The sequence below is a fragment of the Orcinus orca genome, chromosome 8, assembly GCF_937001465.1.
Source record: "Orcinus orca chromosome 8, mOrcOrc1.1, whole genome shotgun sequence".
NCBI classification, from domain to species: domain Eukaryota; kingdom Metazoa; phylum Chordata; class Mammalia; order Artiodactyla; family Delphinidae; genus Orcinus; species Orcinus orca.
The window spans coordinates 48,078,216-48,090,254 of NC_064566.1; the positions used below are offsets into that span (position 1 = coordinate 48,078,216).

Genomic DNA, 12,039 nt, shown 5'->3' on the forward strand with positions numbered 1-12,039 from the left:
TTCTTGTGCCAAGCTAAAAAATTTCTCATGGTCATGGAGAGACATTAAAGAATCTTAAACAAAGCAACAACAGTATGTCATTTGGAAAAGACTTCAACAACAGTGACTGGATATCCAGAGACTGGATATTTTGCAGAGTGAGGGGAAGAGGAGCAAGAATGGAAGTCATGAGGCCATATAGTAGACAAGACAACGAGGTGGTGTCAATGAGTTTTGATAGTAGGAGGCAGTTTTTCTTTTTTTTTTTAATATTTATTTGGTTGCGCCGGGTCTTAGTTGTGGCAGGCGGGCTCCTTAGTTGTGGCTCACGGGCTCCTCGGTTGCAGCCTGTGGGCTCCTTAGTTGTGGCATGTGAACTCTTAGTTGCGGCATGCATGTGGGATCTAGTTCCCTGACCAGGCATCGAACCCAGGCCCCCTGCACCGGGAGCACACATTCTCATCCACTATGCCACCAGGGAAGTACTCAGTTTCCTTTTTTTTTTTTTTTGCGGTACGTGGGCCTCTCACTGTTGTGGCCTCTCCCGTTGTGGAGCACAGGCTCCGGACACGCAGGCTCAGCGGCCATGACTCACGGGCCCAGCCGCTCCGCGGCATGTGGGATCTTCCCGGACCGGGGCACAAACCCGTGTCCCCTGCATCGGCAGGCGGACTCTCAACCACTGCGCCACCAGGGAAGCCCTTAGCTGTAAATTAAAAGGGTTGAGATAACAAGAGTCCTAAGATCTCTTGTGAACTTATATCTCTAGAATAGTGCATACTACATAGTAAACTATTGATTTTCACAGGACCCTGTTGCCAGGAAGTCTTCTCAAAAGTTTAACGTCATTTTAATTTCACAATCACGTCAAGAAAGGTCCTACTAAGTGCACTCTATAGTCAAGAAAAATCGTGGCTTGGAAAGGCTCACGATTAGCCCGAGTTTGAAACCAAGTGGTGAGACCCAGCTGGAAATCTCACCAAGTCTCCAGGCACCAAATGGCAAGTCTGTTTCATAGTACTGGAGACTAGAGGTCACCAGACACTTCTAATAGCAATTGAAGAGAAGCCCAAAGGACAGAACAGTTACCCAGTTCATGGGAAAATGTGTGGATTCCGGGATCCGCAGAGAATACATGAGCGACCTGGCCAGGAAAGCCCCACTGCTCTACAGCAGGACTAACGCAGCAGCGGACTGTGCTGGCGCCAAACCGCTCCACCGGGGCCGCAAGGGGTGGTGCCTCCCAGCGGAATACGTCCAGAGGCTGCAGTGGCTAGACTTTCTTAGGCGAGGACTCAAGTATCCTTACTGCCTTGGCAAGCAGTCCGAGCCTTCAGGCCTGCCCAACTCTCAGACTGGAGGGACTCCTGAGGGCAAGCACAGGTTTAGCTTGATTTCTTATTTTTGTTGATAGGCTGAAGCTACCAATTGCACACGCTCTTAGTGAAGATCTCTTAAGGCTCATACGGAACTCCTACTGCTCTCGCGGTAGCAGTGAGCTCAGACCACTCCGGGCTGAGCTGGGCCGACTTTATTCTGGGAGCTGGTGCGAATGGTTTGGGATCCGCCTAATTTCTGGAGAGGGTGGGGGTCCGGGCTGGTTTACAGCGCTCTGTTCTAGAGAAGCTGACCTCTTCAGACTACAAAAGTGACAGTCCCTACACTCCACCGGCCATCTTCCCACCATTCTGCCCTTCCCTAGGGGAAGAGAAGAGAAAAGGAGGGATGGATCCCTTCATAGCTAGGACTCAGGTCAGTAAGCATTTCTTCTGCATCTGGAAACGCAGTTTCAGAGTCATCTCGGAGATCTTGTCCCCAGGCTGGAGGCTTAAACATTGTCAAATCTGGTCTCTGGAATCCTGTGCTTTCACATCATTTCTATAGTACCTTCTATATAGGCATTAGGAGTTCCTGTAGTGTTTCTGACTTCTAGCACAGTGTTGACACACTATAAATGTTCAAGGGATGGATACTGTTGAAGAGACAGTATCATCATAACTTCACATCTTAAAGTGATTTCAAGTCCATTGAGAGAAAAAAATTTAGAATTTTGGGGTTTAGGAACAAAGAATCCATTAAAATTTTTACATGTGCCCCATACAGAAGTAGTATTCCCAGTTGCTTTTTTTTTTCTTTATTTTTTTGGCTGTGTTGGGTCTTCACTGCTGCATGTGGGCTTCTCATTGCAGTGGCTTCTCTTGCTGCAGAGCATGGGCTCTAAGAGCATAGGCTCAGTAGTTGTGGCACATGGGCTTAGTTGCTCTGTGGCACGTGGGATCTTCCCAGACCAGGGATCGAACCCATGTCCCCTGCATTGGCAGGCGGATTCTCAACTACTGCGCCACCAGGGAAGCCTTCCAGTTGCTTTTATATGAAAACTGAGTCACAGGAAGAGAAACCTGATTGAAAAATTCCCTTCCTCTTTAAACTAGTACTCTTTTTATATTCATAATGCAATTGACAAGAAATAAAACTTTAAAACAGCATCAAGCAAGTCACTGTGCAGGTAGTCCTCATGTCAGCCTTCTCTCCCACTTTTGTGTTATCCACTAAATAGTGAACATGAAGGAATTATTTTAGGATCAAAGAGCCAAACAGATAGAAGCTGATGCAGAATATTGATTTAGACTTTTTTTTTAATTCCAAAAAGTTATACATTTTCATTCAGAAATCAAAACCACTGAGATGTTACCATTTCGTACCCATGAAGACACCAAGGAAAATTCCGTTATTCCTGGAAGTTTAATCTTCTAATAGCCTCTTCCTTTTCTTCCCTCAACCCTTCTATCTCCTATCCTTTTTAATTACTTGGTTTCCTCTATGACATGCATACAGGCATACTTCACTTAACTGTGCTTCACAAATGATGAGGTTTTTTGTTTGTTTTTTACGAATTGAAGGTTTGTGGCAACCCTGCATTGTCAGATGATGGTTAGCATTTTTTAGCAATAAAGTATTTTTAAATTAAGGTATGTATATTGTTTCTTTTTTTTTTTTTTTTTGCAGTATGCGGGCCTCTCACTGCTGGGGCCCCTCCCGCTGCGGAGCACAGGCTCCGGACGCGCAGGCTCAGCGGCCATGGCTCACGGGCCCAGCCGCTCCACGGCATGTGGGATCCTTCCGGACCGGGGCACGAACCCCCGTCCCCTGCATCAGCAAGCGGACTCCCAACCACTGCGCCACCAGGGAAGCCCTGTATATTGTTTCTTTTAGAAATAATGCTATTGTGCACTTAATACACTACAGTATAGTGTAAACATGACTTTCATATGCACTGCGAAACCAAAAAAAAAAAATTCGGGGCTTCCCTGGTGGCGCAGCGGTTGAGAGTCCGCCTGCCGATGCAGGGGGCACGGGTTCGTGCCCCGTTCCGGGAGGATCCCACATTACGCGAGGATCCCACGTGCCGCGGCGAGGCTGGGCCCCCATGAGCCATGGCCGCTGAGCCTGCGTGTCCGGAGCCTGTGCTCCGCAACGGGAGAGTCCGCGGCGGTGAGAGGCCCGCGTACCGCAAAAAAAAAAAAAAAAAAAAAAAAAAAAAAAAAAAAAATTCATGTGACTCATTTTATTGCATTATTTTCTTTATTGAGGTGGTCTGGAACCGAACCCACAATATCTCCAAGTTATGCCTATATTTTAGTATTAGACCAGATATCTTTGGTTTTATCTTCCAGTGGGCAAAAGGCCCCCTTTGCTCTCCTGCTGTCTTCCACCTGGGCAGATCCCCATCAGTACCCGCCTTTAGATTGTCAGGCAACTGGTGAATATGCTCCCAAGTGTTAGTTTTTGATGGATTTTGTTGTTTTAGAAATAACTGCTTTGATCTAGTCAGTATCTGCTATCCTTGGTAAGCCTGCATTCACATGTATAAACACAGACACACACATTCAGATATTTGAGTACTAACACAGGCACAGGATTTTTGAATGGATTTTTCCGTAGTTTATATTTTAGCTCTGAATAGGTCTCCAAGAGTTGTTACCTTCCTTTCCTGGTTCAATGATAGATGGGAAAAGTAAAGGCACGCCTCTCTCCTTTTGAAAGAAAATTTCCAACCATTTCATAATTGAAAATATCAATATATTAAAGTAGGTGGTGGGGTAAGGTGGGATTTATCCCTGTCTAAACATGAACTGCTCTATCTATGATGAATTCTGGTGCTCCAGGTTCTTCCACAGAAAAAGAAGTTTGACTCTTAGAAAGCCTGAACACATACAGTTGAGGAATCCTTCATCTCTGGAACTAGAATTTATTGCATTTGATGTTTTGGAGGGTTGATTGTTAACTTCTGAGCCAGGCTATTGCTTCTTTGGTCAATTATTATAGTTATAATGGCTGTGACTTTTGAGCAATTACCATGAGCCAAACACTGCTACATCACTGAGTGCTAATAATAATGAAAATTATATATTTGCATTTCATTTGCAACTCTTGTACTTCAGTAATAAGTAATATATTATTTCATTTGAGCTGTATAACAATCAAAATGTGGGCCAGTCATCCCCCTTCTCAGGTGAGAAATCAGAGTCCCAAGTTAAATAACTGGTTATAGGACAAATTAGTAGCAAATCCAGGATTAAAACCTAGAAGTGTGATTTTTTCCATATCTCTTAAGACTATATTAGGGATGAAATGTTTTGTAAGAAGCATTTTCATTAAAAAAAGGAAATCAAAATACTAATCCTATGTATTTTTATTTCTCAGAAACTGTTTTTTTAGCCACTAAACTCATTGTCACATATATTTAGTAAGTGATATCTCTTATGATTTTCCTCACTTGCTAGACTGGTACCTAGTTAATGTCTCTGACAAACAATAGTAGATCCTTCTTTTAAGAAATAACCTATTTCAGTCATTACAACATCAAAATGAAGTAATGAGGGCAAGAGAAATCAACTTGAGTATCAAGGGATCCTTGGAGAAAATTGACAGAGCAGAACTAGTATTGGTAAATTACTAAGTTCAAAGATCACATCTATTAAGGTAATAATGAATAGATCCCAGTCAGAGCCACTGTTCATAATCCAGTCATAATTTAGTGCAAACAATAGAAATACTTTTTCTTATTCAAAGAAATACACAAACTTGAAAAAAGTACTGGTATGTGTTAGTGGGATCATCAGTACAGAGCCAGTATGGACAACACCTTCAAGAAGTTTGGCTGGCCTGGAGGTGATGTATTAATTAACTAGATGGGGGGAATCCTTTCACAGTGTATATGTATCAAATCACCAGGATGTACATTTTAAGCAACTCACAGTTTTATCTGACTTCAGATTTAGAGGTGATTTTTTAGATTTGACACCAGAAGCAAAGGCAGCAAAAGCAAAAATAAGTGAGACTACAACAAACTGAAAAGTTTCTGCCAAGCAAAAGAAACCATCAACAAAATGAAAAGGCAACCTACCAAATGGGAGAAAATACTTGCAAACAGTATATCTGGTAAGGGGTTAATATCCAAAATATATAAACACAACTCAATAGCAAAAACAGACAATCTAATTACAAAATAGGCAGAGGATTGGAATAGACGTTTTTACAAAGACAAAAGGTACATGAAAAGGAGCTTTACATCACTAATCATCAGGGAGATGCAAATCAAAACCACAGTGAGATATCACCTCACATCTATTAGAATGGCTATCAAAAAGATAAGAAATAATATGTATTAGCAAGGATGTGGAGAAAAGGGAGCCCTTGTGCACTGTTGGTGGGAATGTAAATTGGTACAGCCATTATGGAAAAGAGTATGGAGGTTCTTAAAAAAATTATAAATAGAACTACTGTATGACCCAGCAATTCCAGTTCTCGGTATTTATCCTAAAAAAATGAAAACACTAAATCGGAAAGATAGCTGCACTACCATGTTCACAGCAGCATTAATTACAATAGCCAAGACATGGAAGCAACCTAAGTGTCCACTGATGCATAAATGGATAAAGAAGATGCAGTATGTATATTTACACCCAATGGAATATTATTCAGCCATAAAAAAGAAGGAAATCTTGCCATCTGCAATAACACAGATGGATCTTGAGGGCATTACGCTAAGTGAAATAAGTCAGAGAGAGACAAACACTGTATGATCTCACTTATATGTGGAATCTTAACCGCCCCCCAAAAAAACCAAACTCATAGATACAGAGAACAGACTGGTGGTTGTCAAGAGTTAGGGGGGGTGAAATGGGTGAATGTGGTTAACAGGCACAAACTTCCAGTTATAACATAAGTAAGTCTTGGGGACGCAATGTATAGTGTGGAGACTATAGTTAATAATACTGTATTGTATATTTCAAAGTTGCTGAGAGTAAATTTTAAATGTTCTCATCACGAGAAAAAAAATTTGTAACGTGTGGTGATGGATGTTAACTAGATTTCTTGTGATCACAATATATACAAATATTGAATCATTATGTTGTATACCTGAAACTAATGTTATATGTCAGTTGTATCTCAAAAACAAACAAACAAAAACACTTCTACTTATGCTACAGATAACCTAATTGGGTACAGAAGCTAGTCCAAGGAGAGCTGGACTCCCAAGGATGTGAATCATAGATATATTCAGGAAGACTAAGGTCCACTAAAAGTCCCTCATCAGGTCATTTTGGATCCTGTATCAGACATCTTCCATCTGCCTTTCTAAATCCACTCCTATCCTTCTCCAACATTGGAAGGCTGGCCTAAATGGGCTATATCAATAGGCTCCCGAGCCCTCTGGCTTTGACTAGGTTTGGCCAATGGGAAGCCCTGACAGACTGGAGGGTTAATTTTGACTGGCTGCTCTTCTAGATCTGAAGTCACGGCTCTTACCAAAGTGCCTTCTTTACATGACTTTCTCCCTTCCAGTTTCTGGAGATGGCTCCTTCCTCTTCCTCTTCAGGCCTAGGAATAAAACACCCCCTTGTTATTACCACTGGAATACTTCCCTATTTCTTGTGGTTTCCCTAAACTCTGCCCACACCTCTTTAAATAGTCCCAGATTGTTAAACTATTATCAAATTAGTTTAAAATTAGAACCTGTTTCCTGCTGGGACCCAGACTGAAATACTTATTGGGACCAAAGTGGTCCTAGAAAATAGATCCTCTAAATGGGGTTCAGGATTGGGTTACTGGGAGCAGCCCAGAGATAACCTCCTTGCTGGAGGAAAAAATTAATTTTAGGGTATAGAAATTTCTCAAATTATCACTAGTGGCAGAATTGAAGAAAAGTGCAGGTAGAGGGCAAGGTGTTGAGAGATCAAGTGGCTATGACATTCAGTTGCCACGATGAAAATAATGATTTTAAAAATTTGGAGCCATCTAGCTGTCACCTTCAAGAATAAACATAGAGAACAAGAGTAAACAAGAGCTGTGAGCATACAATTAAGAAACAGAAGAGGATCACCAAAAGGTCCCTACGGCAGTTTTTAAGTAGTTCCTCATTTTCAATGGCTGGGAGGAGTAAGACATGGGGATCACCTTCCTCCCCACAAATACATCAGAAATACATCTACATGTGGAACAACTCCTACAGAACACCTGCTGAACGCTGGCAGAAGACCTCAGACCTCCCAAAAGGCAAGAAACTCCCCACGTACCTGGATAGGGCAAAAGAAAAAAGAAAAAACAGAGACAAAAGAATAGGGACGGGACCTGCCCCTCAGGGAGGGAGCTGTGAAGGAGGAAAAGTCTTCACACAGGAGGAAGGCCCTTCACTGGTGGAGACGGAGGGGGAAGCTTCGGAGCCACGGAGGAGAGCGCAGCAACAGGGGCACGGAGGGCAAAGCGGAGGGATTCCCGCACAGAGGATCGGTGCCGACCAGCACTCACCAGCCCGAGAGGCTTGTCTGCTCAGCCGCCGGGGCGGGCGGGGCTGGGAGCTGAGGGTCCGCCTTCAGAGGTCGGATCCCAGGGAAAGGACTGGGGTTGGCGGCGTGAACACAGCCTGAAGGGGGCTAGTGCGCCACAGCTAGTCGGAAGGGAGTCCGGGGAAAAGTCTGGACCTGCCTAAGAGGCAAGAGACCATTGTTTCGGGGTGCGCCAGGAGAGGGAATTCAGAGCACCTCCTAAACAAGCTCCAGAGACAGGCGAGAGCGGATATCAGCGCGGACCCCAGAGACTGGCATGAAACGCTAAGGCTGCTGCTGCTGCCGCCACCAAGAAGCCTGTGTGCAAGCACAGGTCACTATCCACACCTCCGCTCCCAGGAGCCTGTGCAGCCCGCCACTGCCAGGGTCCCGGGATCCGGGGACAACTTCCCCGGGAGAACGCACGGTGCGCCTCAGGCTGGTGCAACGTCCCGCTGGCCTCCGCCGCCTTAGGCTCGCCCCGCATCTGCACTCCTCCCCGCCCCCCTCCCCCGGCCTGAGTGAGCCAGAGTCCCCGAAGCAGCTGCTCCTTTAACCCCGTCCTGTCTGAGCGAAGAACAGACGCCCTCAGGCGACCTATACGCAGAGGCGGGGCCAAATCCAAAGCTGAGCCCCGGGAGCTGTGAGAACAAAGAAGAGAAAGGGAAATTTCTCCCAGCAGCCTCAGGAGCAGCGGATTAAAGCTCCACAATCAACTTGACGTACACTGCATCTGTGGAATACCTGAATAGACAACGAATCATCCCAAATTGAGGCGGTGGACTTTGGGAGCAACTGTAGACTTGGGGTTTGCTTTCTGCATCTAATTGGTTTCTGGTTTTATGTTTATCTTAGTTTAGTATTTAGAGTTTATTATAATTGGTAGATGTTTATTGATTTGGTTGCTCTCTTCTTTTTAATATATTTTTTCCTTTTTCACTTTTTGTGTGTATGTGTATGCTTCTTTGTGTGATTCTGTCTGTATAGCTTTGCTTTTACCATTTGTCCTAGGGTTCTGTCTGTCCGTTTTTTTGTTGTTGTTTTGGGTTTTTCAGTATAGTTTTTAGCGCTTGTTATCAACGGCTGCAAGGCAAATACGGCTGAGGACCAAATCACACTCTGACTGAAATGGTTGCAAAATTGCAGCACTAATTAAATTCATAACCTGGTCAGAGATATGGTAAGAGAACTGATGAAGAGCAATGGATAGGCATTTGGGTAGACACCAGTGAGGCTAAGAACACGGCCACCCCATTCCTCTGAACCTCTCTTGTCAATAACAACAATATCCCTTATCTGCTTATTTGAGGGTGTCAGACCTCCACTCCATTCAAGTTTACTCTTGATTACATCTGGAGCATTTGCCTCACAAACTGATACCACATCTCTTCATTGCGCTTCCCCACCACTGTCAGTGGCTCCAGGCCCATAATGAGACTTAGATCCCAACTTAACCCTGATAGAAAAAAATGCAAGCATTCCCTGCTCCTAGAGGAGATACCAATTAGTACTGTACGAATTACAAGACCTCAGTAATTACATTAGCAAGAGCCGGGAGAGAAAGTGTGGGAGTCTATCATGGACCAAATGTAAGTTACATTTGGGTTGAATTCATCATCATGGGTGCAAACATCTGGAACCTGGAGTTTAACACGTTGCTTTAAACATCTGAAAGAGCAACCTATTCTGTTAAACTGGGTAATTAAAACCTGGAATCAAACTTGACCTACTTCTAATAACATAACTTCTCGAATACCATAGAGAATAGTGTTCAGAGGTGCAGGGTGATGGAATAGTGGAAAGGATTTATTATTACTCTCTTCTCCAGAGTTAAGGGATGTTTTGAAAGAGGAGCAAAGACATTCTTGAAGAGCTTTGCTGTGTCTGTTCTGTGTAGGCTAGAGATGATGGTGAAAATTGCTGCAATGGAAATGGGTTTCTTGATCTTAACGGTAATCATATAACTCAAAAGTGGCAGATGACAGATGGTGGGCATGTGTTAGAGACAAAGGGTCATAATTACTGCAATAAGTTACAGGAGGGTAGGAATTAACAGTGTTTTGTTTGATCCAGAGGAATCTGTGCCAATAACAACTTGACCACAGCTTCCTAAATATGAAACAGATGGACAAGTATTTAAGTGCTTATTGATATATTTAAGTATATGTAAGAGAGCCTGGGTGATATGCTTGCCTTGCCCCTAGCTCATCTTTTTTAAAATTTAATTTAATTTTAATTTATTTTTGGCTGTGCTGGGTCTTCATTGTATGTGGGCTTTCTCTAATTGCGGCTAGCAGGGGCTACTCTTGGTCGCGGTGCGTGGGCTTCTCATTTCGGTGGTTTCTCTTGTTGCGGAGCACGGGCTCTAGGTGCGTGGGCTTCAGTAGTTGTGGCACGTGGGCTCAGTAGTTGCAGCACATAGGCTCAGTAGTGGTGGCTCGCAGGCTCTGGAGTGCAGGCTCAGTAGTTGCAGCACATGGGCCCTAGAGCGCGTGGGCTTCAGTAGTTGTGGCACATGGGCTCAGTAGTTGTGGTGCACAGGCTTAGTTGCTCCGCGGCATGTGGGATCTTCCCGGACCAGAGATGGAACCCGTGTCCCCTGCATTGGCAGGCGGATTCTTAACCACTGCGCCACCAGGGAAGCCCCACCCCTAGCTCATCTCCGACCTAGTTCCTCAGTGACTGTTGTTGCTGCTGCTGTTGCTGAGTCTGGTGGTTCTCGAGTCATACTTGTTCTTTTTTGCTGTCTCAGGTTGAGCTCTGCAATTACTCCCTTGCTTTGTAGGCTGGATGCCTGGTCCTTTCTGCAGCTTTCTTGCACTTTCCTATTGTAGACTGTGCATCCAGTGCTGTCCTCTGGGGACACACATGCATTCTTGAGATTCCTGAATCCTTAACTCCTGATCTGTTCCCTCTGTGTACTGACTTTTTAAAGGCTCTTCATACACGTCAAATCAGCTCTCCAAAAAGGTAGGAATTATTTACACTCCTGTTAGTGGTTATGAGTTGCCATTTTGACAGTCCTGCTAAAACTGAGCTTTAATATTCCTTTCATATGTTATTAGCCCCAAGTGTTATGTTTTTATTATTGGTGAAGATAGTATTTTCCCCCATGTTTATTGGTTATACTTTTATCATGAACTGGCAGCTAAGTTTTTAGACCAGTTTTCATTGATGTTCAACTTTTAATTTTTGATTTTAATAAATATCAGCCTATATGATATATTCACCTAATTAATATACCTGCATATGATATAAATGTAATATTAACTATTCTTTTCTCCACACCAATGTGAAGTGATAATTTATGACATGCTAAATTCTTACAAACATCTAGGTCTAGTTACAATCAATTCTGTCCCAGAGATGTCAATTCCTAGGTTAGTACTGCACTATGTTACTAGTAGTAAGACTCCTCTTATCATCCCCCTTTAATAAAAAGGTATATAGCTATCTTAACTTGTTACTTCTACAAAATAAACTTTATAATCACTTGGTGAAATAATCTTCCTAATGAAATATTTGGTTAGAATGGTTTAATGTGGGGAGATTGAACATCTCTACAATTATCTTCTCATCCAGAAACATGTTTCCATTTATTCAAGGTATTTTTTGAGGGAAGTGGGGTGTATGTAGTATATCTGAATTAACTTATTAAATTTAAGTTTTTCAATTGATTTTTTTAGGTTGTCCTAATGGTCTACCACATCATCAGCAAATGATTTTCTCCTTTCCAATTTCCATTTATTTTCCTTTTCTCATTATTCCAACTGGCACTTTCAGAGCACTGGATAATTGTGGTGACAGGAATTTCACTTTTTGCCATTAGCTTTAGCATGAAGTCCAAACTTCTAAGGTGGCTTACAAGGCCCTTCACGATCAGGCCTTTGAGTCTCCCTCTAATTTCTCCTCTGTGTATTCCTGCTCCACTCTTTTCCAGTGCCACTTTCCAGTCAGTGAACGTGTTTCCTGATGCCATGCCCTCATCACTCTGTAGCTCTGTACTGTTTCTCCTTTTTCATCTCTTCTAACATTCCCACACTCCACCACACACAATCTAGCTAATTTTCACTTTCTTCATGTTTCAGCTTAGATACCTGCCTTTGAATGCACATGATGAAATTCAAATGTTTATTAATACGTTTATGGAAAAAGGCTGGAAGATGTTAACTGGCTGTAACTCTTCTGCAAAAATTAAATGTTAAGTGTACTCTAAAGGGGTTTTCTTTGA

The 12,039-nt window shown here is 43.1% G+C and overlaps 1 protein-coding gene across 2 annotated transcripts in view; it reads right to left on the minus strand.

The window, feature by feature from the left end:
• The window catches only part of ZNF215 (zinc finger protein 215), a 169,974-nt gene that overhangs the window by 5,998 nt on the left and 151,937 nt on the right, over positions 1-12,039 (minus strand). Inside the window, exon 7 of one of the 2 annotated variants that reach the window (XM_049713975.1) lies at positions 6,793-6,864. In XM_049713975.1, the coding sequence (XP_049569932.1) occupies positions 6,806-6,864 (59 nt within the window). In that variant the 3' untranslated portion in view covers positions 6,793-6,805. Of the gene's footprint in view, positions 1-5,013; positions 6,865-12,039 lie in introns of those variants that run through there. The other variant, XM_033404621.2, reaches the window with a different exon arrangement.